This window comes from Clarias gariepinus, chromosome 11 (assembly GCF_024256425.1).
Source record: "Clarias gariepinus isolate MV-2021 ecotype Netherlands chromosome 11, CGAR_prim_01v2, whole genome shotgun sequence".
In the NCBI taxonomy this organism is placed as follows: domain Eukaryota; kingdom Metazoa; phylum Chordata; class Actinopteri; order Siluriformes; family Clariidae; genus Clarias; species Clarias gariepinus.
Window position 1 is genome coordinate 30,145,534 of NC_071110.1, and position 26,967 is coordinate 30,172,500.

The 26,967-nt window shown below is 42.1% G+C and overlaps 1 protein-coding gene across 1 annotated transcript in view; it reads left to right on the plus strand.

Annotated features, from left to right (window-relative positions):
* LOC128533008 (cytoplasmic dynein 2 heavy chain 1) overlaps positions 1–26,967 on the plus strand; it is an 83,849-nt gene that overhangs the window by 46,821 nt on the left and 10,061 nt on the right. The window contains exons 71-78 of the mRNA XM_053507182.1: positions 820–954; positions 1,082–1,225; positions 3,857–3,946; positions 4,485–4,550; positions 6,111–6,161; positions 6,970–7,047; positions 7,191–7,322; positions 8,210–8,282. Of these exons, the coding sequence (XP_053363157.1) occupies positions 820–954; positions 1,082–1,225; positions 3,857–3,946; positions 4,485–4,550; positions 6,111–6,161; positions 6,970–7,047; positions 7,191–7,322; positions 8,210–8,282 (769 nt within the window). The remainder of the gene's footprint in view (positions 1–819; positions 955–1,081; positions 1,226–3,856; positions 3,947–4,484; positions 4,551–6,110; positions 6,162–6,969; positions 7,048–7,190; positions 7,323–8,209; positions 8,283–26,967) is intronic.

Consider the following 26,967-nt stretch of genomic DNA (forward strand, 5'->3'; position numbering starts at 1 on the left):
TTGGGGCACTATAACGCGAAACAACAAGAATCTCTTTTTCTTAGGTTAACTTCCCTAACTTTAGAAACGATCTGAGCGGTTCAGTAGATCAACGTGCCACCTTGTGGACTGAGCTTGAGCTCCATCGGTACATAAACAGTTATGTATACAGTAAGTCCCCAACCTACGAGTTCCGTTCCAAGAGTTTGTTTGTAAAGTCCAATTTGTTCGTAAGTCCAACGAACATCGTCTTGTTACTAGGATACTAACACACTTGCGTATACACAGTATAAAACAAACATGGTCCATGATCTCGTCCTTGTTCTTTAGGATCAGATCCAGACGGTTGAACGGTTTATGTTAAAAGAACGAGCGATGTCACCTCTTATACCTCACGTGGAATTATTTTCACTTTTGTCTCCGTCGTTATCGCTCGGCGCTTCTTACCAGTACCAGTTTGATCGCCGCTGCTCGTTTCCGGACATCCTGGGATGCAGCGCTGCACGCTCGTGACAATGTACTGTCCGCTGGGCATGTCATCTAACTTGAATATGCTCGAAAGCATGTTCATATCTCCGAAAGTGCGTAACTCGAACGTTCGTATGTAGGGGACGTACAGTCCCTTGATTTGATTTACTGTTTAACGCAGTTTGTTTGTCAGTAGTGCAACATAGCTGTATCATGCTGTACTGTAGCGTTCTGCTAGTACTGTACCGTACATGAGCACGATATCGGATCAGTACCAGTATCGGTATCACTGGTATCATCAGTATTGAGGCCATCCATTCTGACTTTAAAACATACTGTACATGTGTATGATGTCAATGTGTGTGTGTGTAGACTCTGGCCACAGCTCAGGGAAACATTCTGGAGAATAAGGAGCTGATCGAGTCTCTGAACCAGACTAAGGCGAGCAGCGCCCTGATACACACCGCGCTCACAGAATCGCACAGACTGCAGGCGTCGCTCGACCAGGTGAGAGAGTAATGCAGTAACGCAGTAATACGGATGTCCTCTTGGGGTCAGCAGAGCTGTATCACTTACCCGTCTCTCTCTCTCTCTCTCTCTCTCTCTCTCTCTCTCTCTCTGTCTCTCTCTGTAGGAGAGGGACGCCTATTTGCCTTTAGCCGAAAGTGCCAGTAAGATGTATTTTGTAATCACGGATTTATCACGCGTCAACAGCATGTACCGCTTCAGTCTGGCGTCTTTCATCAGAATCTTCCACAGAGCGCTACAGACTCAACAGGTACCGTACGCACAGGAACACACCGCTGCAGATCTACAGAAGCGTAAATCTCTTCACTCCGACAGCACAGAAGACTCATTTTACGTCACAAAGAAAAAAAAACATCCTCATCAAACGTCCCCTACGGGTCCATTCACAACAAACACATTCATGTAGCAATCTAACCAAAAAAATCCCCAAATCACGTGTCGTTAAACATCAAAACATGGAGGGAAAAAAAAAAGATAATTGAGATGTCAGGGAATTTGTGTGTGGTCGTGATGGGTTGGGTGGAATATTTCACAATCTGCCGCTCTCATGAGGGTGGAGACGCCTCGTGGTTAACCAGAGGGAGCTCAGAGGAGACGAGGTAAGACTGGTTAAAACCTGACTGGAAGCTGCAGGATCTATAATAAGATAAGATAAGATGAGATCAAACTTTATTAATCCCAGAGGACGTTCTTGTGCAAGAGATCGCTCCAAGAGTAAAGAAAGGGGAAAAAATAATATGTACAGCTCTGATAAAAATAAGAGAGCACTGCAGCATAAGTTTTTTTTTTTTTTTTTCGTTCTTAAAGGTGCATGTATTGGTGAGACGAACAGATCACACAATGCAAATAATAATGTGTAAACGAATTGTTGTAACTCTTTGGCTAAGGCCATGTCCACACGTAGCCGGGTGACTATTTTTTAAGACTGAAATATTTTCTTTCTTTTTTTTTGTTTTTTGTAATAATTGTGTCCACATGACCTACGTTTTAAAAATATCTTTGTCCACATGAAAGCGCAAAACACCCTGTTATGTGCTGCCAGGAGCGTCCTTAATCAACAGGGGGACGATCAGAAGCCTAGACAAAAAACATCATTACCGGGTCCGGCATCTAGAGGTCCGACAGGTCTCGTCCAAAACTGTCGTTGCTGTCTGTGTCGTCGTGGATTTTTGTATGTAGCAGCAGTGAGCTTCGTTTTACCTCCAGGCACCTCAGTTCGTTATGAGTTACTGCGCATGTATGTACACGCATGTAAAAAGTCCAGTAAGCAACGTTGACGCGGTCACTAAGTCCACTATTGCAAAAAAATATCCTCATAAACAAAACTGATGTCGAATCTAGGTGACTAGCACACAGACCATGACATCATCAGCACAGGAGGTGACGTCACAACGAGCCAGACGACCTTAAACTGCGTTTGTATGTGGACGAAAGGACAAAACTGCAGATAAAAATCTCAGTTTTTTTTTAAATACCCGGCTACGTCTGGACATGGACTAAATAACATTAAGAAATCAGTATTTAATGGTATAATAACCCCGATTTATTAGCAATTACAGCTTTCATGGTTTTTTATCTCTCCAGTTTTCACTTTATACCACGTTTTCTGCAAAAACCAGCAAACAGCTCAGCTTCACTTGATAGTTTGTGACCCTCCATCTTCCTCTTGATGACATTCCAGAAGTTTTTTTGAGTAAACTGCAGTGCTCTCTTATTTATTTTTCCCAGAGCAGTACGCAAAGAAATGAAGTAATAAATAAAGTAAAATAAAAATGTCAAAAAGTACAATACAACAGCCAAGGAAAGTCGAACGCCTCAATAAGAGGAGCAAAGCAACAGCGATAATATGACGGGTAACATCATGTTGCTAATCGATAATCTGTAATAATAATCACTCTTTACTACCGCGCTGAGCCGAAAAGCAATTAGTGATGGGTCGTTCATGAACAATTCGTTCTTTTCAAACGAGTCTTTAACGTGACTCAGAAGAACGAGTCGTCTCGGAGAGTGATTCGTTAATTTCCTACTGGATGCGCATGCGCAAAGCATCGCAAAACCACATAGGTTATGGACAGGATCAGAAATGAGTAGTTACCGCTCGAGTCTTCTAGTCCGAATCGTTCGTTTTTTTGTCACGTGACTCCCATAGACGCTATGCAGTGCAATAAGATTCAAAAGAAGGAACGACTCTGACCAGAAGATATGAGAGGTGAGCTGCTCATTCTGTTTATTATAATATGTCCTTAGCTGCATTGTAAGATTTTCATTACTGAAACTATAGACAATATTTGTGTATGTAGACGTGTTGGTGGTCTGTTTATTGGAAATGTAACATTTTATTTAATTTCTGATAAAAAGAAGATTTGTTTAGTTTGATGAACGAGATTAAAAAAACCGAGTCACTAAAATGATCCAAATCTCCCGTCATTAAAAAAGCATCTCAGAATCACAGGCTAAAGACAAAGCTAATCGCGCTCCGGTTAGCAAACGAGCAGGAATCCGAGGCCAAATGCCCTCGCGTTACCGTTCGCTCTTCGTTTTATTAGCTGTTTACCCGAAACCGGTGTTTCTAACTTGGTTAATAATTAAGTCTGTTTAAATATTAAATCTGTCTAAGTTGCTATTAAATATTAATCACATCCTTCCTTTTAATTACACCAGGGGGATTGATTTTTGTGTGTGTGTGTGTGTGTGTGTGTGTGTGTGTGTGTGTGTGTGTGTGTGTGTTCAAGCACCTCAAGGGGTTCACGTACCACTGTGCACAGTGGAGGTTTAGCTAATGAAGCGTTTTTGTTTTTATATCTGAGCAGAAATAATCGTGATGCTCTGTGTGTGTGTGTGTGTGTGTGTGTGTGTGTGTGTGTGTGTGTGTGTGTGTCAGGATTGCGACAGCACCGAGGCGAGGATCGTAGCGCTGGAGGCGTGTCTGAAGAGTATGGTGTACGAATACGTCTGCCGCTCACTCTTCAAGGTGAACGCACACACACACACACACACACACACACACGCACACACACACAGTTACGGTTCATTTGACATGTGTGTGCTTCTGGGATTTAAACTCACAACCTTGTGATTGAGTCAGACCCATAACCACTAAACATACTCTGCTTCCTGGGAATGTGTGTGTGTGTGTGTGTGTGTGTGTGTGTGTGTGTGTGTGTCTGTGTGTGTGTGTTTATTGACTCATCAGTCCTCAGTGTGGAACAGCGAGTGTGTAAAGAAAGAGGACAGTAAATCTGACAACAGCTGCTGTGTGTCCATGCATCTGTGAGTGAGGGATAAAGTGTATGCGCGTGTGTGTGTGTGTGTGTGTGTGTGTGTGTGTGTGTGTGTGTGTGTGTGTGCGTGCCTGGGGAAGTTTGTGAATTCGCCTTCAGATCTGAAGAACAACACACTCGAGTGTGCCTTTCAAACCAGTACGAAACTATTAACTTGAGTTTTAGTCTGTGTATAAATATAAATCTCTCTGTGTGTGTGTGTGTGTGTGTGTGTGTGTGTGTGTGCAGGTGGATCAGCTGATGTTTGCGCTGCACTTTGCCAAAGGGACACAACCGGAACTCTTCCAGGAGAACGTACGGCCAAACACACATACACATACACACCTGGAGCTCTTAACACAACACACACACACACACACACACACACACACACACACTCGGACCACATGCTCTCCTAGAGCATGGGGGAAGGAGTCTCCAGTTTCAGTGATCTAGCTGTAGCATTAGCTTCAGGATAGAACCCGCGTCCTCGGCGACTCGACGAGCAGCAGGAGGTCTTTCGTGGCCGCGAGCGCTGTTAATGTAACTATAGACGGATAAAAAGTCAAAAAGGAAATCCTTAATAATGAAAATTGTGGAAGTGCTGGAAGACTCGCTGTGGCAGAAGAGGAATCAAGAGCTTTAGGACTTTTTGGAAATACGCAGGGCTGCAAACTCTGAATCGATTAATCGCCCCGATAAGCCGTTGATTATTGACACGGTTAAAGGATTTAACCAAAGTTACAAATGGCACAATTACAAAATATCTAGCGGCTTCTAAATTTACCGAGCTGTGAAAAAGTATTTGATTTTTATATATATATTATATATTTTTTTTTGTATATTTGTCACACTAACAAACTAATATTACGCACAAAAATAACTTGAGTAAATAGAAAAAGCAGGTTTTAAATGATGATTTCATTAATTAAGGAAAAAAAGAACTGCCGAGTGTTATGTAAAAAAAGTAACCGCCCCCCCACCACCACCACCCCCTCTCTAAATTATGAATAAACTGTGATTTTTGATGAAGATAAAGAGATAAAAAGACTTTATTGTCATTGTAGTGATACGACAGAATTTGTTTGTTAGCTCTCTCTGTGACCAGCAGCAATAATAAACGTGAGAATAAACACAAGATAATTGCACTAAAATATAATAAATATAACAAGTGGGACCTGGATCTTGGTGTGCAAAAAAAGTGCAAACATGATTGTCCGAGAAAAAAAAAACATTGGGAAGCTGAGTAAAAATTTTACTTGCCGCCCCCCAGACCTGATCACTGCCAGACCTGTAGAATTAAAAGAAAACATCACTGGGATAGAATCTGTCTGACAAAGTGAAGTGTGCTAAAAGATCCCAACACGAGAAACTAAGACTTGTCATTTCTAAGGCTGAACCACGGTGAGAGCCATTATACACACATGGAGGACCAGTGGCGAACCTTCCCAGGAAGGCCCCGCCCACCAAACTCACTCCATGATCACGACTCCTCCAGGAGCTCATAAAAGAACCCAGAACGACATCTCAGCCGTGTGAAAGACTCGTAGCCAGTTATCGCAAACGCTTGATTGCAAGCGCTTGAATCCCTCTTAATATTTAAATCATCATTTAAAAACTGCATTTTATATTTCCTCTGGTTATCTTTGTATTTTTGTGCAAGTGCATGATGTCATGACCGAGTCGTCAATTACATTTGTGTCATCCTCTAAATTAATTATCGATTTAAGTCGATTAATCGTTGCACCTCAAGTTGAACTCTTTGAGTCATAGTGCATTAATAAATATTAATAAAGTCTTTCACATGTCTTCTTTCTACTGTGTGTGTGTGTGTGTGTGTGTGTGTGTGTGTGTATGTTTGTGCGCACGCTTCAGGAGTGGGATGCGTTCATTGGTCTGATTGTCGCAGACACGGTCAGGAAGACGGTACAGAAATTAGCATCTTTTCGTTTTCCTCTTTGTCTTTTTCATTTTCTTTTTCTTCATCTGTTTTTTCTGCTTCATTATTCTTTATCTTTGCCATCATCACCTTCACTGTCATCACCTCCTTCTTCTTTTGTCATTATTTTCTTTCTTTTCTTGTTTCTCTATCTTGTCTCTTGTTGTTCTTTTCCTCTTCTGTCCTTCTTTTTTCCAATTTTCGCCTTTTTTTTTCTTTATCTTTGTCATGATTATCACCTTCTCAGTCTTTTCTCATTGTATCATTCTTTTCTTCTTTTTTCTCTTTTTTTCCAAATTTCTGCTCCTTCTTTTTTTATTTCTTATTTCTGTCATTATTCTCATTAAATTATTATTATTATTATTATTATTATTATTATTATCCTCCTCATTTTCTCTTTGCTTCTTTTATTTAATCTTCAGCATCGTTAGACCTTTTCTCCTTTTTCTGCTTTTTATTGTTGTCTCCTTTTTTTTCATTTTTGCCATCCTCACTGACATTTTTCTCCTGGCTTTTGTTTTTCCTCCTTATTTTTCTACATTTCTTCTTCTTTTTTCATCTTCTACATTCATTTTTTTCTTTTTCCTCTATCTATTTTTGTTTTTCTTACTTTTCTTTTTCTCTCTTTATCTTCATGCAGTTCTTTTCCATTTTTTTTTTCATGCTTGTCCCTTTCTCATTGTCTTCTTTAGCTTTTCTCTTTACATCTGTCTTATTCTATTTCCAAATCTTCTTCCTCTCTATTTTCTATTTCTTTTTATTCCTGCATTTAAAAGCTGCCTCTTTATCCTTCAGGACTCCCAGAAGTCTTTGCAGGAACACATTCCTTCATGGATTGATCAGGAGAGACACACTGCTGTGGCTTTACTCAAGGTAACAAACACACACACACACACACACACACACACACACTCAGCTTGCTAGCATCTCAGAATACTAATCTCCTGTGTGTGTGTGTGTGTGTGTGTGTGTGTGTGTGTTTGTGTGTGTGTGTGTGTGTGTGTGTGTGTGTGTAGAGCACATTCCCGGTGCTGTTTCAGTCCCTGTGTCTGAGCGACGCCGATCTCTGGCTCTCATTTTCACAAAGCTCCGTCTGCGAACAGGAAATCCCTTCCTCCGTCATCAAGAAGCTCTCTCTCTTCCAGCAGGTCAGCCGTCAATCAAACGCCCCCTGGCTCCTCCCACTGCGCTGGAACACGGCGTATAATTTCAGTCATGATCTCTGCATTAAACCCATTATGTTCATATGTAGCTTATGTAAGTAACACGGGATTCTTACAAAGGGACACCATAGTACTACCACGGTACCGCCTGACGTGCCCTGGTACTGTACCCACCCTGGTACTCTGTAAAGTGGTGTGTCTGTCCTGGTAATGTCTGAAGTACCACGTTAATACTACAGTATATTATGGGATGTTCTATAGTCATCATTCTTTTTTCTTCATTATTTGCTTTGTTTTTTTTGTTCAAGCTGTTCTTCTTGTTCTTCTCAGTTTTTATCATCTTCTTCTTTTATTTTTTCAATTTTCTGCTTCTTCTTTTCCCTTTTTTATTCTTCATCTTTGTCATCATCGTCATCGTCTTCTTCTCTTTGCTTTTTTTCAGGTCTTCTATTTTCTTCTCTTTTGCCATCTGCATGCTTCTTCTCTTTTTCTTTTCTTAGCCTTCTATTCTTTCGTTAATCTGTCATCATCATTATTATCATTTTTTCATTTCTTTTCTTTGTTTCTTCTTCAATCGTTTTTCTGTGTTTTTTCATTATGAGATTTTTTTTAGTCTACCATCTATAGAACAGCTGTCTCTTTTTGTAGCTATATATATTCTCTCTCTCTCTCTCTCTCTCTCTCTCTCTCTCTCTCTCTCCCTCTCTCTCATCATGCATCCCTCCTTGTGTGTAATGGAGTGAACTGTTTGTTTTGGAAACTGGTAATAGCAAGTTGAAGAGAAAAATCCAATATATGTCTTTCATAACAGCATCATCTCATCATGTTTTATTTATTTATTTATTTATTTTTCTGATCATGTATTTCGGCAGGTCCTGGTAGTCCAGACTCTTAGACCAGACAGACTCCAGAGCGCCATGGCCAACTTCGCCTCACACACACTGGGTATGTACTAGTGTTTATTTTAGCAACTTATTTTGATTTTGTTAGTTTTTTTTTACTAAAACGTACTAGTCAAGTCAATTCAAGTCCAGTTGGCTTCATTTTAACCATATACAGTTTAGTACACAGTGAAACGTAACAGCGATCCTGCAGGACCAAGGTGCTACATACGACATGAATTAGTAACATAAATTAACAAACCTAACTAGCTAACTAAGACACCTAATTAGTTGACTAGCTACGAAAAAACAAATGCACACCATAAATTAATAAAGTGAACTAGCTAACTAAGACACCTAATTAGCGGACTAGCTAGGACAAAAAAAACACCATAAATGAACAAAAATAAAGTACTATACAAAAGACAGAAAAAGTAGTAAAAAGACAAAGTGCATGTGCAAATGTGCAAACACAACAACAACACAACACACTGCAATCCTCTGTGGTAATGAGTTGAGGAAGTAAATTGTCTGTGACATGATCGATGAAAAACAGTAAACTAAAAGTAGCAGCAAAGATAGAAAAGAGTTATTGTGCAAGTAAGATTTAATAAATATTGTGCAGATGTTTTAGTCACATTTTAGTCGTTTTAGTAATTCAGAGTTTTTCGTTTTTAGTCAAAAAAAGGTAAAATTGTTTTGCGCTAATTTAAGTCACGCGTGCTTACGTTGAGAAACAAGAACATGAAATAAATTTTGTATTTAATAGCAGAATAAGAATTAAATCACAGTGTTGGACCACTTTTTTTTTCCATTCAAGTATTTTAATTTCAAGTGACAATTTTACTAAAACGACTTGCAGAAAGTGTACTACACACAATGCTCCACCAAGACATATCAAGAGTTTTGATCTCAAACTCAAATGTCTTCAGCGTATAGCGCAAACTATTGCCTTTGCTGTTCCAGTACTTATGGAGATTACTCTGTGTGTGTGTGTGTGTGTGTGTGTGTTTGCATACTGTGTATACAGTATACAGTCATGTGAAAAAATTAGGACACCCTTTGAAAGCATGTGGTTTTTTGTAACATTTTTAATAAATGGTTATTTCATCTCCGTTTCAACAATACAGATAGATTAAAGTAATCCAACTAAACAAAGAAAACTGAAGAAAAGTCTTTTCAAGATCTTCTGTAAATGTCATTCTACAAAAATGCCTATTCTAACTGAGGAAAAAGATAGGACACCCTTGCCCCTAATAGCGAGTGTTACCTCCTTTGGCTGAAATAACTGCAGTGAGACGGTTCTTGTAGCCATCTACCAGTCTTCGACATCGGTCTGAGGAAATTTTACCCCACTCCTCAATGCAGAACTTTTTCAGCTGTGAGATGTTTGAGGAGTTTCTTGCGCGTACAGCCCTTTTCAAGTCACCCCACAGCATCTCAATGGGATTCAAATCTGGACTTTGACTTGGCCATTCCAGGACTCTCCATTTCTTCTTTTTCAGCCAATCTTTGGTTGATTTACTAGTATGTTTTGGGTCATTGTCATGTTGCATGGTCCAGTTCCGCTTCAGCTTTAATTTTCTAACTGATGGTCTCACATGTTCTTCAAGCACCTTCTGATACACAGTAGAATTCATCGTGGATTCTATGATGGTGAGCTGACCAGGTCCTGCTGCAGCAAAGCAGCCCCAAACCATGACACTTCCACCTCCATGCTTCACAGTTGGTATGAGGTTCTTTTCTTGGAATGCTGTGTTTGGTTTACGCCAAACATGTCCTCTGCTGTTGTGTCCAAATAATTCAATTTTGGACTCATCTGTCCAAAGAACATTATTCCAGAAGTCCTGGTCTTTGTCAACTTTATCTCTGGCAAATGTCAGTCTGGCCTCGATGTTTCTCTTGGAAAGCAAAGGTTTCCTCCTTGCACACCTCCCATGCAAGTTAAACTTGTACAGTCTCTTTCTGATTGTAGAGGCATGTACTTCTACATCAACAGTAGTCAGAGCCTGCTGTAGTTCTCGAGATGCCACTTTAGGGTTTTTGGAGACCTCTTTTAGCATCTTGCGGTCTGCTCTTGGGGTGAACTTGCTGGGGCGACCAGTCCTGGGCATGTTGGCAGTTGTTTTGAAAGCCCTCCACTTGTAGACTATCTTCCGGACAGTGGAATGGCTGATTTCAAAATCTTTTGAGATCTTTTTAAATCCCTTCCCAGACTCATAGGCTGCTACAATCTTTTTTCTGAAGTCCTCTGACAGCTCTTTTGTTCTCACCATGGTGCTCACTCTCACTTCAACAGTCAGGAGCACACCAAACTAAATGTCTGAGGTTTAAATAGGGCAAGCCTCATTCAACATGCAGAGTAACGATCTACTAATTATGTGCACCTGGTGTGATATACCTGTGTGAGATCTGAGCCAATTTAAGAGGGAATACATGTGAGGGTGTCCTATCTTTTTCCTCAGTTAGAATAGGCATTTTTGTAGAATGACATTTACAGAAGATCTTGAAAAGACTTTTCTTCAGTTTTCTTTGTTTAGTTGGATTACTTTAATCTCTCTGTATTGTTGAAACGGAGATGAAATAACCATTTATTAAAAATGTTACAAAAAACCACATGCTTTCAAAGGGTGTCCTAATTTTTTCACATGACTGTATATAAATATAAATAATCACTCCACATCCTGGTGTCACTCACAGAGATGAATCACAGCCCTAAACTCATCGTTCATGCTAATTGACACTGGCCTTAGTGCGAGTGTGAAACACACCCGGCCAATTTGTCCATAAACAAGCTGTTTAATTTGCTAATCAGGCAATTAATGTAACACAGCAGCGCAGCAGGGTGCGGGCAGACCTGCAGCGTTATCAATAACGCAGTGTGTGTGTGTGTGTGTGTGTGTGTGTGTGTGTGTGTGTGTGTGTGTGCAATAAAGTGGTTAGACATGCTGCCTTAGGATCCTGTTAGAGAAGCTCTACCCCACAGAAACGTTGCATGTATTTAGCAGCTCGGTCTGTAGCGCAATGCACACGTGTGACGCAACCCTGTCGTTGCCATGGTAACAGCTAATTCACCACCACCACCGGTTATAGCTGCTATAACACGAGGGATAACAGGAATGTTAAACTATACTATAAATGGAAAAAAGGTAACTGTGTGTGTGTGTGTGTGTGTGTGTGTGTGTGTGTGTGTGTGTGAGAGAGCGAGCAGGGTTGATGGGGTGTGGCAGGCGATTTAAGAGACTTCAACTCCTGAAGACCTGCTTCTGTGGAGATAATGAGAAACTCACTGACACACACACACACACACACACACACCTTTCCAGTTCTTAGCTAAAGAGATGCCTTACAGTGTCAGTTAACCTTCACTTTTATTCCGTCTGTCTCTCCCTGTCTCTCTCATTCCATCTCTTTGCTCCTCTCTGTCTCTCACCAACTCTCTATCTATTTATTCCTGTCTGTCTCCTTCTTTCTTTCTTTCTTTCTTTCTTTCTTTCTTTCTTTCTTTCTTTCTTTCTTTGCCCCATCTCCCTCTTTAGGCATCTTTCTCCTTCCTTGACGTCTTTTAGAGCCAGAGAGGAAACACCAGTAATACAGTAAAAACCACAGATAAAGAAAGCAAGAAAGACTTGTGTATATGTGTGTATATCACATGACGTGGTCTGATCATATCATGACCTTGTCTGATGCACTGTTCCGCTCAATGTGCTCCCCCACTAGGTGGGGCAGTTTGTCAGGGTCTGAGAGGTTGCTGAAGTCAGAGATGATTTTGTTGATTTTGAAGAATTAAGTGCGGATGTGGTGATATTTAAGGCATCCATTGAGGAAATGCAGCTCTGTCTCCATTCTATTGAGTTTTATCGACTGCTGGCACGGTCTCTTCTCTCAGGGCCAACCAGGACCACCTGTGGCACGCCGTCTCTCCGGCCAGACGCTAATCTGTACCTCGCCAGCGTGTTTTTTAGATAGTCTGCCACGCTCTAGCACTGTCGTTTGGTTTGGGTTTCCCAGCAGCTTAAACAGTTTCCTATCAGGGTTTGCATCATTTGGTTTATTCATTTCGTCTGGTACCGAGTCTTCATCCTGTCAGTGTGCGATGGTGGTGTGTTAGCGTCTGACGCCGGTGTTGTGAAGAAGTGACTCAGGACCAGTTGGATGAGGGGACTGTGTGTCTTTGCTCAGCTCTCGGTGCTGCAGAGCTTTATACTGGTTTGAGTTGAGGTTGCTCTCTTTTAGGCGTCCCCGAACTTTTTGCAGGTTTCTGGTTAATTCTGCCCTGCAGACATTGTTAAAGGTGTTTCTGTGCACTTTTAAAATAAAATAAACCTTAAAAAAACTCTGCGTGCAGTGTCTCAGTTGGATGTTTGTCTCATTTGCCAAATTGCTGGCGTGTCATCGAGCCCTACACCTTACTGATGGGTTCAATCACTGGTTTCAATATTCTGAGCCAAATTTTAATTGGACTTTCCGCAAACGTTTGATGTTTTATCCTGTACGAAGCTCTGCATGATTTCTCCTCTTAGTTCACTCACTGCCAGTTTGACGTTTCCTGCGGAGCTCATTGTCAGTCCTAGGTAGGTATAATTTTTGGAATCTCATGTGTCTATAATTTAAATGTGTGTTTTGTTCCCTGAGAGCTGGATCTTTTTTCAAAGGGAGGATATGTTAGTTTTAGTTTTGCTGAGGTTGTGTTTCAGGGTGACGGTTGTGCTGTAAACCCTACTGTAAGTGCTGGGGACAGCAGGACCAGGTCGTCTGCATACAGCGGGAGTTAAATCTTTTGATCTTTGAGTTAAATTGTCCTTTTGTAATTTGAGTTGTTAAGTGAAACCCTCATATATTCTACATTCATTACATGTAAAGTGAAATCTTTAAAGGTTTTTTTTTATTTTAATTAATAATAATAATATAATTTTATAAATAATATAAAATAATAATAATAATAATTATCGAAAATATATTTATTATCTCAAAAGATTTAGATATTTATTTTCAAGTTTGAGTACTGTAAATCACCTGGATAAATACCATATATATCTCAGTCTAGTTCATTACACACATGGGGAAGACTACCGGCATGACAGTTGTCCAGAAGACGATCACTGACCCCCTTCACAAGGAGGATAGGCCCCACCAGGTGCTGTATCCATGCATATTCATGGAAGGTTGACTGGAAGGGGCGAGTGCAGTAAGGAAATATGGACAAGCAACATGGATGACTTCAGTCTTAAGAAGATGTCAAGAAAAGTCAATTTAAGACCTTAGAAAGGAGTGGAGTGAGGCTGGAGTCAGTGCATCAAGAGCCCCCAGGTACAGAGGTTTTTAGGAAATCTCCAGTCTCCAGCCACTCCTGAACCACTTCAACATTAAAAGTGTCTTACCTCGGCTAAGGAGAAAAATAACTGGGTAGTTGTTCAGTGGTTCAAATTCTTCTTTTCAGACGAAAGTAAATTTGGCATTTAATTTGGAAATCAAAGTTACAGAATCTGGAGGAAAAGTAGAGAGCCACAGAATCTAAAAGAGTTCTTAGGATTGTTGACATTTCCCAAGAATTCCCCTAAAAATTAAAGAGTAGATCATAGTAAATATTCAAGTTATTTATCAAACATTTTAAGGCTTAAAAGAGTTCCGAAGGTGAAAAACTGTTAGGAGAAGTGAGAAAGACTTAAGAGGTTCATAAGCAGAGGAGACAATGTCATAAAGACGAAGAGGAAAGTACTTGTTTGCTACATACTAACCAACCCCGGCACTTACATGAACAATGTTGGTTGTAACGAGTTACTGTACAAAGTAAGTATTCAGTTACTTGGTTACTTCTTCAAAAATGTCATCCGTTATTCCGACAATTTACGTAATTCGTGAGCCAAACAGCAGACATTCCCAATCCTTTATTGTGTGTGTGTGTGTGAAAGTCGTCCTACAAACCCGCCCCCGATAGCTCCTACCCCCACCCCTGTTATTCCTGCTGTTATACCCTGTATCTTACTTATGCGGTTTGACTACAGTATGTGAGGGCCGACACGCAGAAAGATGGAAACCTAATCACAGTGCCAAAACTCGCAGTGAATCATGATGAACCGTACTTACGGCCACTGCGCAAAACCCCGTAGGTGAGGTAGAGGTATTAGTAGTTAACAGATTATGGGCCAAACATCGCTGAGTGATGATGGTAGAATAATTATTAATGTCTCGACTAAAACAACATGCATGAGGAATCACAAAGAGTTTTAATTTTCTGCAATTGAAAAGTACTCGAATTAGTTACTTTTACAGTATCAGAAAGTAGCGCTGTAATGTAACTGATTTTTATTCAAAAAATGATGTCATTAAAAAGTAATGTAATTAGTTACTTTAAAAAGTAACGTCCCCCAACACTGTACATGAACACACCAAAGTTGAACAGTTACTTTTAGATAGATTAAGTACAGCAATTAGCAGCATGGTTGAATGAACTGCCAAAATAGGCAAGTTTAAAAGTGAAGGCTTATATCATAATTATTATATTGTGGCGTGGGCGGGGCGGCGGCTGACGACCAGCATGCCTTGCGGGGATGTCGGTGTGTGTTCACCATGTTGGGGAAAGGTGTTTGGGTTGGTGGCTTCGGCCCTGTTTGTGTGAGGGGTGTGTGACGTGTGAAATGTGCTCCAGTTCATGCTAGTGCTGAGTTGGATGTAGGCTCCTGAGTGAAGGTGCTGCTCATGCCTTACATGCTGTGTGCTTAATAAAGTACTCCCAGCCATTGCATTGGGTAGCAAATAAGCTCACTCGTTTCTCCAGCATTCTTCCCGGCGTAAAAACGCTACATTGGTGTCAGAAGTGGGATGGAGAGTCACGGGTTCGAGCGCACAAAGGAGGACCTACTAAAAATCCAAGCGGGCCGCCGAGTAGCGGAGCGACTACTCGCGCAGAAAAAGCGTTTTCCTGGCGGAGCTAGCGCGAGCACACCACGTCAACTAACGCGGAGCGGGAAGCAGAAAATCCCGGCGCTGGATCTCGGGGCGGAGGCTGGCACTGCGCAAGCGCCGGAGCATGATACAGCTCCGTGCGCCGTTAGCCGGCAAAGCGACCTGCCGCTGCGCGAGGCCGAGCGCGCTGAGCCCATATCGGCGGCACATCGCGGCGGAAGAGCCGAGCGACCGCCCGCAGCTCAGTGGCTCTTGGTTCGTGAACCTAGCCGGGGACAGGGCTACCCGTCGCGGCTAGGCAACGTGCAGCTCTCCGACGTTTCGCGGCGAGGCGACGGCGCGGGTCACCGTAAGGAGGCGCTGTGCGAGGTCGAGCGCGCTGAGCCCATATCGGCGGCACATCACGGCAAAAGAGCCGAGCGACCGCCCGCAGCTCAGTGGCGCTTGGTAGGTGAACCTAGCCGGGGACAGGGCTACCCGTCGCGGCTAGGCCTCGACACCGCTTCCAAGATTCCGCGACGACGCCGAGGCCAGGGACCGCCGGACTACCCCTGCAACGTTCTCAGGCCTGATGGACAGCCGGACTACCGCTTCAACGTTCTCAGGCCTGAGGAACAGCGTACACCAGCAGCCGCTCAACTAGCGCCGGGTGGACGGTTAGGGAGCCCCGCGGGGCTTTACATCAACTGGGTGCCGGACGGCGTCTTACTGCGGGCGCTCGTGGACACCGGCTCCACTGTTTCCCACGGGTTGTGGAACTGTGAACCGCTCATCGCCAGGCAGAAGGGGCGAATGGGCGTGGACACTCACAGCCAGCTCGGCTCTCCGATGTCATCTACCGGGTGCGGTTGGCAGGGCGGGCACGAGTTTTGCCCCACCGGGACCGTCTTGCGCCTCCACAGCCGCACGCCCGGTAACCATCGAACTCTGGAGGCCGGACCGCCTCAGGACTACATTCGCGTTCACCCCTCACCTGCCAAAGGACGCCGGCGTTCCCACCGCCAGCGCCGACCGCCTCCACGCCTCCGAAACGGAGTTCTTCATGGTGACCAGGGACGGTCACAGCTCGGGTGGGGGCAGTGTGGCGTGGGCGGGGCGGCGGCTGACGACCAGCATGCCTTGCGGGGATGTCGGTGTGTGTTCACCATGTTGGGGAAAGGTGTTTGGGTTGGTGGCTTCGGCCCTGTTTGTGTGAGGGGTGTGTGACGTGTGAAATGTGCTCCAGTTCATGCTAGTGCTGAGTTGGATGTAGGCTCCTGAGTGAAGGTGCTGCTCATGCCTTACATGCTGTGTGCTTAATAAAGTACTCCCAGCCATTGCATTGGGTAGCAAATAAGCTCACTCGTTTCTCCAGCATTCTTCCCGGCGTAAAAACGCTACAATATCATCACTTTGTAGTTATACACGAGTTATGCAGTCATCATATCCGCACCCGGCTCGACCCGACCTGACCCGACCTGACCCGACCCACACTAATATGCACAAAATCAAGCACTGGCACCGACTGCCCGAAAAAAACATGTAGTTTATTAGCACAAGTCTTTTTGAGGATGGAGGATCTAATTAATATAGAAAATGTAAAAAAAAAAAACTTATAAACAAATTGTTCCAGACATATGACAAAAAACTTGAGAGTTTTCATGTCAGCGGTGTAAACACAGTGCAAATAAAAAGCTACAGCTAACTTTAAGAGGGAAAAGTGAGTCTCTAATAATGTATCAGCCTGTGTGTGTGGTGTGTTTGTGTGTGTAATGACAGAGAGAGTGACAGAAGGAGAGAACAGAAAGTAGTGTTATTTTCTCTGTATGTTTATAATTAATTATATAGACACCGGATATGCTGTGTTAGTTACGGTCCTGCCAGTCTGCAACCAGCCACAGTCTCTCTGAAGATCATCGAAAACCCTCCCGGCCGATGGTATTTTTAAGTACGGCTTTTTGATTTTCATGAGCTGTATGCCATAATCATCTAAATTAAAATGGAAAAGGCTTGAGGTTAGCACTGTGGCCTTGCACCTCCATAGTCTGGGTTCAGCTTCTACCTCAGGGTCTGTGTGCATGGAGTTTTCATTTTCCTCCGGGTGCTTCGAGTTTCCTCCTACAGTCCAAACACAAGCAGATTAGGCCAACTGGTGGTCCATATTGCTCGTAGTGTGTGAATGAGAGTGTGAGTATGTGAGTGATTGGCACCCAGCCTCATGCCCTAAGTCTCCTGAGATAGGCTCCAGGCCCCCCGCGACCCTGTACACAGAATAAAGCTGTACAGACGATGAGCAAGTGATCGTAAGGCTTGAACTATTTCACTTGTGCTGAATCTACAATAGATTTCAATAGATGAACTTTCACTTTTTTTTTTTTATTAATTACAAAAGATTTTTGTAATTAATTTCTTTACAATGTTCAAATTTTTTCATTATTGAATAGTGTTGAAGCCCTGTCTCACTCCACACTCCTGAGCAATGAAATGTGTCTGTTTGTTGCCAGTTCTTGTTCCCCCACTTGTTCCCTGCGAACACAGACGTAATGAGGTCGTATGATTTACCCCCTACACCATTTTTCCAACATTTTACAAAACAATCCCCGGTGCCAAATGGAGTCAAAAGCCTTTTTGAAGTCAATAAAACAGGCAGCAGGGTGTGTCAGGTGGAAATTTGATCAGCTGTGCAGTAGTCTGCAGTAAGTCTACTCGGCGCTCAGCAGGGAAGTTTAGAAACCGTGCTTAAATTATGCTGCACATGATGATCGTCCCCAGAATACTGTTTACACAGACGGCTCGGGAGCTATCGGGGTCAAATTTATCTCTGCTTTGATAAGTCAGTGTTATTAGACCTCGATTCCAGATCTCAGGGTTGAAACCCACACTTGGAACCCGAATGAAGGGTTTGGAATAAAGGGCTGATTGGTGTTTAGAGATCATTTTGTTCAAGATCTCGTCAGGTCCTGAGGATCCTGTTCAGTAATCAGCGAGTCTTTCTCTCTCTCGTTCAAACACTGGCCTGTAACTTTCTTTCTTTTTTCCACTGTTTCCTTTTACTCATGCATTTCCCTCTCTTTGTCAATTTCAGTTTATTTGCCCATGTCTGTCTCTCTTCATCTGTGTGCATTTTCTCTCTCTCTATTTCTCAGTACACATCACTCACTTACTCATCGACTATAGCACTTTATCCTTTATCCGATTTAGGGTCGCGGGGAGCCTGGAGCCTATCCAAGGAGACTTAGGGCAAGAGGCGATCTATTGCAGGGCACACACACACATACACACACTCACACACTCACACATGCTTATTCACACACTACAGGCACTATTTGGGAACACCAGTTAGCCCAATCTGCATCTTTTTGGACTGTGGGAAAAAACCGGAGTACCCGGCGTAAACCCACCAAGCACAGAAAGAACTCCACGCACACAGACCCCGAGGCAGGAGGGAATCGAACCCGGACCCTGGAGGATGCGGAGCCAACCACTAAGCCCCCCAGTTTAGATCAGCAGTGCTTTATTAGCATAAATGTTAAAAATGTTGTCAAAGCATTAAATAGAGATTGATTACAGTAAATATTATAAGTAACACTTGTCTGTTTATATTGTATATAAATGTAATAAACAGAAAAAAAGCTAGCGAGTCTCAGGACCAGCTGACAGAGGGAACTGGGTTTACGGCTGACCTCTTGGGTTTTTCAGTACTTCATAATGCAGCGTGATTTTATTCCTCAATTTAAGATGTTTCCAGACATTTAATGCTGTTTTTGTGTACAGCTATAATCAGAGGGAGATTTCTAAAGAACTGAAGTGTGTGTGTGTGTGTGTGTCCCAGCGGGTGCAGTCGTGTACACCAAGTGGACCCCAAACTTCACATCCGTACAGCGCAATAGGCGTCCTGACACTATCAAAGATTTTACATCAGATCCTAATTGGATGTCTATTCTGTAGATTTTTTTCTGATCTCACGCCTCTTTGTGCTGTCTGTTTCAGTTTATTTACTCCCAGATCAAAGCCTGCTGAAGTGCTGATTTTCAGTCCCAGGAAGTCGTAATGTAATGCATTCTCTCGTGTCTGACTCCTCAGATCTGATTTTTTTGTTGGGAAGATGGCCAAGTTGATTGTCAGGGCCCGGTTCCGACAGTACCGCTCCAGCGGGTCAAGGTGCTGTTTTAAGACATGTTCAGTACCAGACAGCAGCACCAGGTCATCTGTGTAGAGCAGACATTTGACTTCTGTATTGAGTCCAGGAGCTGCAGATTGTTCCAGTGACACCATGAACTCATTGATGTAAATATTGATGGTAAAGTTGGACTCAAGCTGCAGCACTGTCTCACCCCTCGCCCTTGAGCCTTCTGTAGTTTTGTTGCCGAGTTTTATGCTGCATTTGTTGTTCAGACAGATGGACTTGATAATGTTGTATACTTTACCCCCTACACTTCATGAAATAATTCTGTGTGCCAAACAGTGTTTTAAAATCTATAAAACGTTCAAGTATTTGTGTATTAATTAATTAATTATTGATAATGTAAATGTGAACAGTAGAGTGTGAGTTTTAACTCTTATTCCGGGCGCTGTGCTCAGTAAGGAAGGCCTCGATCCAGGTGATGATAATTCAGCACCTTCCCCAAAATACTGTTCATGAAGAGGACCAGTAGTTCTGGGGTCTAATTTATCCAATCTTATAAATCTAGTATATAACCCCTGGTTCCACATGTCAGGGAAACAGCCAGCTTGGGGACCAAGGATGAACAGTTTTAATACGGCACTCTGCGTTACAGGAGCGCTGTGATTGAGCATTTCTGTCCCAATGCTGTCAGGACAACATGATTTCCTGGTTTTAAGGTTGATGAGTGTGTCAGATAAGTCAAGTCAAGTAGTCAAGTAGGCGTTCATTGTCATTTCAACCATATACACTACAGTTCAGTACACAGTACAACGAAACAACGTTCCTCCTGAATCAAGGTGCTACATACATACAACATACACTAACAAAACTAACTATCTAACTAACACCCTTTACAGATGGGACTAGTTTTCCAAACGACATTTGAGTTAGAATTTTTGTGTGTCATTTCATGTATGCATTCGGACGGGACTTACATCTCTGGTTTATTACAGAGGTAGGAGTGTCTGTGTTTTACATGTGGGCGTTGCACAAGACCACATGTCCAGGATGGGTGGATTCTACCTCCATTATTGGTGCGCAAACTTAAATACCTAGAGATAGAGATAGTACAGTAGTTCACGTTGACCAAAACATAGGGTTAGCAATCACAGACATTCGCATTTGGACGGGATTAGATTTCTCAGAGGGCCGCCGAGTTTGCTGAAAAACAGTAGGTAATTTTCTCTGGCTTTTTACAGAGGTCGTGTGCGAGAAATACAGACATGGCAGATTCGGACGGAATTAAAATCACAAAGTACGCCTGTGAAACAGAAATTTCTCTAACGATCCCCTGTAAAACTAGTCCCGTGCGAATAGGGCTTATGACACCTAATTACTGTAGCTGACACGCTGAGACTAAACCAAATTACTATCAGTACTGCTTAATTTTAACTTGTGTTATTTGGTAGTGTGTTCTCATTGTTTCTTAAGATTGCTTGAAAATTTTATAGTTTATTTTGGACTAATTTGTGACCTTGTGTAAGATTTTATAGAAAACTTTCTTTTCAAAATTAAATTAGAAAAGAGTTTTATTTTAATAACAGATTTTTATAATTAAAGGTTTCTTTAATTTCCCTTAGTGTCTAATGGTAGTGCTGTGATTATAAGTAATCTGCTTGTACCGCCAGGTAAATTAAATAACATTGATTATCAGTAAACCGGGGACAGGATCCTGGGCACCCAAGGCTCTCTCATGCCCGCGGGGACTGAAGGCTAGCCTTTTCGTTTCCAATCCTACAGAAAAGCCAATGCAGCACAAATCAATAAAACAACTTAATGCTGGTCGTGGTAGAAAGGCACCAGAACACCCAGTGCACCAGAGCCCACACCTCACTTTTTAAATAAATTACAAAAGGAAATAAACTTTTTTTAAATATTCTAATTATTATTAAAATATTCAAGATGCACTTTATGTAAAATAGTTCTTGAACAGCAACCCAGTCTCACTCCTCACTCCATGTTTGTTGCCAGTTCTTATTCTTCACTGGTTTCCTGTGCACATAAACTTAACCCCCACACCACTCTCCAACGTTTTACAAAACAACCCTGGGTGCCAAAGCTTCCAAAATCCCCACATGGATGCCCCGGATAAACAAGTCAAATCAGATCAGCGGACTGTGTTTTTGGGTAGATACAGTAGCTGTCTGAGCTGTCTTTCTTTGCAAATTCACATTCCCCGTCAAACCATTTCTCATTGTTGGATCTTTGTTTCTGATTTTTGTTTATTTGAGACAGATTTGCTCTAGCTGCCGATGTACAGCGTATTTCATTCATTTGTTTTACGGCTAGGTTTACGTTTGTTTGATTGGGCTGGAACTCAGTTATTAGGAATGCGTTAATGAGATTTCTGCAGAACTCATTGAAGGTTCAGACGTGGTGCAATTATGGCACTGATAGAGTTTTGGTAGCTTGCGTTAATTAGTTTTAGTTAATTAGTTTGCCGAATTCTTTTTAGGAACACGTTAATTTGGGAGTGGTCTGATGAGAGGAGCTGTGGTCTGACAGTAAAGGAGGCACTTATGCAAGACGAGTCAGTGTCAGTCATGGTGTAGTTGAGTACACTCGAACCAAGAGCTGACAGAGAAGTGAACCGACCTAAAGAGTCCTCGAATCCCACCGTTAAGCATGTGCAGGCGCTGGGCCCGACACATTTAAGTGTGTTAAATATATCCTCTTTTTTTATTCCTGTGAATATCTGTGCTATCACTTTCCAAACCTGTCCTGGCATTGAAGTCTCCACGCAGCAGTACATTTCCCTGAGCCTGGAAATGTCATGTTTCTGTGTGTAGGTTGTGGAAGAAGTCTTCACTCTACTGTAGTGAGGGAACTCTGCAGGTGGAGTGTAAACTGCACAGATATACAGGCTTTTCTCGTTTTTCATCTCGGTGAAGCTGAAGCCAAATATGTGCAAGCTCTTTCTTTGCAACATACTCTATATAGATGGAGTGTAAGATCATCTTTATACCAAATCAGGACTAAACCAGCGTCTCTCCCAGGTTTTATATCGCCTCTTTTAAAGGATGGTGCTATCATTTCTCTGTAGCCTGAGGGATAGTAAGTCTAAGTGTCTGAACAGCACCGTGTCTCCAACAGTATCATACGGGGTTTGTGTGCATTTTTTAGGAACTCTGCACTCGAGGCTTTAATTCCCGAAACTGAAACTTGTAGAAAGTGATTTTATTTTTAAATTAACCAATGATAGTGGAGATAAAAGAAAGCATTTCTGCCCCGACACTCTGGAATTCTAAAAACACATCCGTGATCTTTCTTTACTACAGGATTTCAAAACCCACCTTAAAATATATCTTTCCTCATCCTGTTTCCCGGATCTTTAAACGTCTGATTGGAAATTTGCTATGGATTTCACGTTTATCTGTATTTTGTTTTTGTTGTTTTCAGTTGTCTCTTGCTATGCATAAAGATTTTTTTTGTTATTGTAAAGCGATTTTGATTTCCTAGAAAGGCTCTATATAAAATAAGCTTACTATTATTATTATTATTATTATTTAAAAAAAAATAATGTAGATTCAGTCACTTTTAGCTTTGTTTACAGCACACACTGTAGTGTCCAGGTCAAGTGTGAAAATGATTCCTCCCTAAAACCACTCTATTACTGGAATATGGCTGTGTTATCTGGGAAGTAAAACTCCATAGATGTTATAACCTGGTGATTCAGTACATTCAGGTCGTCAGCCGACTTCAATTTATCGCCCCATAACGTTGCTGAGTCTCGACCTGAGCGACTAAAGAGTATAACGCAGATCATAACACTGTCTCCAGAGGCTTGTACAGTGGACACTATGCATGATGGGTGCATCGCTTCATGTGCGTCCCTTCTCACCCTGACACGTCAGTCTGGACTCATCAGGTCACGTGACCTTTTTCCATCGCTCCAAAGTCTAATCTTTATGCTCTTTTCTGCTGAGGCTCACTAACAAGTGGTTTTCTTATGAACAACAGCTGTTTAGTTCCAATCCATTGAGTTCTCAACACATTGTGTGTGTGTGTGTGTGTGTGTGTGTGTGTGTGTGTGTGTGTGTGTGTGTGTGTATACGGTATGAAAATGCTCTTACTTTCACTATTAAACAGAGCTATGGATTTTGCTGTTGACTTTTTTTCTACCATGCAACTTTACCAAGTCTCTATTCGTGACGTAGTTAACAGTTCAGCGCTATCCGTACAGGATTTGATAATGTGCTGAAGGGTTCTTAGTCCACTTTATGGAATTTCAAATCCCCTTAGTTGTTTTTCTTTGCTTAATGCAGCCAAATAATTTTACCTTTTTCGAAATAGAAATTTGTAATTTCTGAAATGGTTTTCATACGAACTTATGTGTACAAAGACTTTAAAGAGACACTTTTTTATGGGAGGCAGTGTATATTTGTGTATATTTTGGAAGTATGGAACAAAATTTCTGGGATATAAAAATTTTAGTACCATTAAATATATTTACAGAGTACTTAATTTTTTGCAAATTGCAAATTTAAAAAAAGTAAAATTTAATGGACTCCTAGGCCTATTGTTGGATTATTAAAAAAGTAATAAATATGTATATTTATAAGTATTTACAAATTGGTTGTAGCACTTGGTTGTAACCCTACCTCAGTGTACGTGCGGTGCTGCAGGGGTAAAAGTGTTTAAGCTTCATTGTAAGGTGCGCTCTGCCACGGGGCATTCCTGAAGCCGGGATCCTGCCCCTCTACAAGTCTGCGCTCAGTTCCTGTAGTCTCTGCTTTGCTAGTGAAGGATCTGATGGACATTGGTTGATCCTGGCTTTGTTGTGTTGGGCTTTTAGATGGTGAGTGTTTTAGGTTTGTGGGTCTCTTCCATTATCCAGATCTGATCTCTTTGTTCTCTTTCTCGGGTCTCTCTTGAGTGCAGCATAAGTCAGATTTTTGTGATGTTAAAAAATGTGCAGTGTGTGGATGTTAAGGATGACTAGCTGACTGCTCGGTCTCTCTCTCTCTCTCTCTCTCTCTCTCTCTCTCTCTCTCTCTCTCTCTCTCTCTCTCTTTTACAGATGCCGGTACTGTCCACAGCTGTCTCTCTTTGTCCATGTCTCTCTCTCTCGCCCTCTCTCTCCCTCATAAAATGAACCTGACTCCAGCTGTCTCTCACTCTTTGCCCATATCTCACGCTTGCACAGTCTGCATCTGCAGAGACACAAGCACTTAAAAAGAGAGAGAGACATTGCATAGGAGAATCAGACATGCCTATAATTTCTCTCTCTCTCGCACCCTAGACCTGACTTCAGATGTGTCTCCCTCTCTCTCCTTTCCCATCTCTTTGTCTCTATCTCTCTCTCTCTCTCTCACATTCTTTGTCCATTTTTTTTTTTATCTCTCCCATGCTGGCACTGTTTCTCTCTCGCTCTCTTACACACACACACACACACCCTGGCACTGACTCTAGCTGTTTCTCTTCTTATAAAGTTCTGTTTTTCTTCATGTCTATTTGCTCATACCTGTCTCTCTTCATTTCTCTCACCGCTGTAGCTTCTCTCTTCATCCACCTCTTGATGACTGCTGTCTGTCTCTCTTTATGCATCATTATATCTTTCACACACTCTCTCTCTCTCTCTCTCTCTCTCTCTCACACACACACACACACGTACACACTGGCACTGACTCTAGTTCTCTCTCTCTCTTTGCGTATGTCTGTTTTTTGTTTTGTTTCCATTTGCTCATGTCTGTCTTTCTCCCACTCTTACACACTTTCACTGATTCTAACCGTCTCTTTCTCTCTGCCCATCTCTCTCTCACTTTCTCTTTCTCTCTCTCTTTCACTCTCTTTCTCTCTCTCACTTACACACTGGCACTGACTCTAGCGGTCTCTCTCTTTACAAACATCTGTTTTTCTTCATGTCTCTCTCTTTCTTCACTTTCTTCCCTCTTTACAGTGTCTCTCTTTATGAATTGTTTTTCATCAGTCTTTTTCTCTCCCTCTCTCTCTCTCCCTCTCTCTCTCTCTCTTTCTCTCTCTCTCTACCCCCCCCCCTCCACCTCTCTCCCACACCAGTCTTTGCGGCAGCGCTAATGCGTGTGTGACTCTATCAGCAGGTCTTAATCTTAGTAGAGTAATAATGGGTTCATACTAACACAGGGTGCGAACGCTAATGACTTTGTCCAGCTAATCTGGTTTATGAGTACTAATGTGCCAGATGCTACAGTTCCCCAACACACACACACACCATATTGTGTTTAAATATGTAAGCGAGAGTTGTAAGCGCTCCTAATCATATTAGCAGTGTTAGGCTGTATAGTCATGTAGAACTCTGTGACATTTACATAAAGAGCATTTGTTTTACCCTTGAGATGTCAAAGTTAAGGGCAGGGTACGAATGTTCTGTCCGGAAACCACGCCATGTCTGGTCTTGTAATAATGTGAACACACACACACACACACACACACACGAAAGACAACACCTGAGTGCTGAAATGCATTTGTAAAGATAAACAGAGCTTTAACACGGCATGAACTCTGAGCTCAAAGAGTATTATTAGATAAGCTACATGCACACACACACACACTCACACACACACACTCAGGTCGTGTCTCACCCTGTGGCAAAATAGTAGGATAACATCTTCCACTTAATCATTTCCCTGAATAATTCAACATAATTCTACATGTGTGCTTGTGTGTGTGTGATTTTTGCAAATTCCTGCGGAAAATATCCAAGGCGTACTTCTTGACCTCGGCGTAACTATCTGCTTGTTTATATTTATGTCTTTTATCTGTTTTCTCCTTTGTACATTATCTGAAAGTTTGGCGTCATCTCAACACCACGACAGGTCAGATGCTTCGATTCTGTTTTTGGAGAATCGTGACAATTTTGGAGAACAGGAACAGCTGTGAGAAAAAGAAATAGTTCAAAGTCTGAGATGTTAGTAAAATGCCTCTGCTGCAAAATCATTTGAGGTTCTGCTAAAGAATCGTTAATAAGTCCTTCTCTTTCTCGTTCTTCTTCTTCCTTATTCTACTGTATGCATGTTGTGAGCTACAGCTAAACAGCCCCAGAGTACCATGCCACCGCCAGGACCGTAATGTTTAAAGCCTGGTACAGTGTCCTCGGGGTTGAATGCATCACCTTTACTAATTGAAACATACCTCAGGCTTTTCTTTGTCCATGGGGTCAGCTGTTCAGATTAAAGGTCTGGATTTTGGAGCTTGGTACAACTGTCTTCAGTGTAGACAGAGATACGAGTCTATAGCAGACCTGTGCCTTGGTGGCTCATGAACATAAAAACAAATTCCTTCTCAGTTTGGATCTTTATCCAGACCTTGGCAAAGTGGCTCAACTTGCAATTATTTGTACAATTGTGTGAGCTGATTGTGGAGAAATGGCTCTAAAAGATGTTCCTGACTTTCGGCGTTTCGCAGACACCAGTATCCAGAGTGACTTACATTTTTACAAAACAGCGATCTACCTCCGTTCTGGGTACGACTGGCTTTCATATCTGATCCGATCCCTGCATGAGTACGCTGTACCATGCCCAAGACCACCTCCTCAAGTGGAATCAGTGACAGTTCACAAGTGCGGTTCTCATAAAAATTAACCAGACTTTGAAGTCAAGCCCTGATGGGAAAACGCCGCAGATCTACAATCGTCTTTCTGAAATCTGCATTAAACCCTTTCAATGTTTCCATTGTACTGTGTGATAGTAAAAAGGGCAGTGGTGCCTCAGGCTGGGCTGCC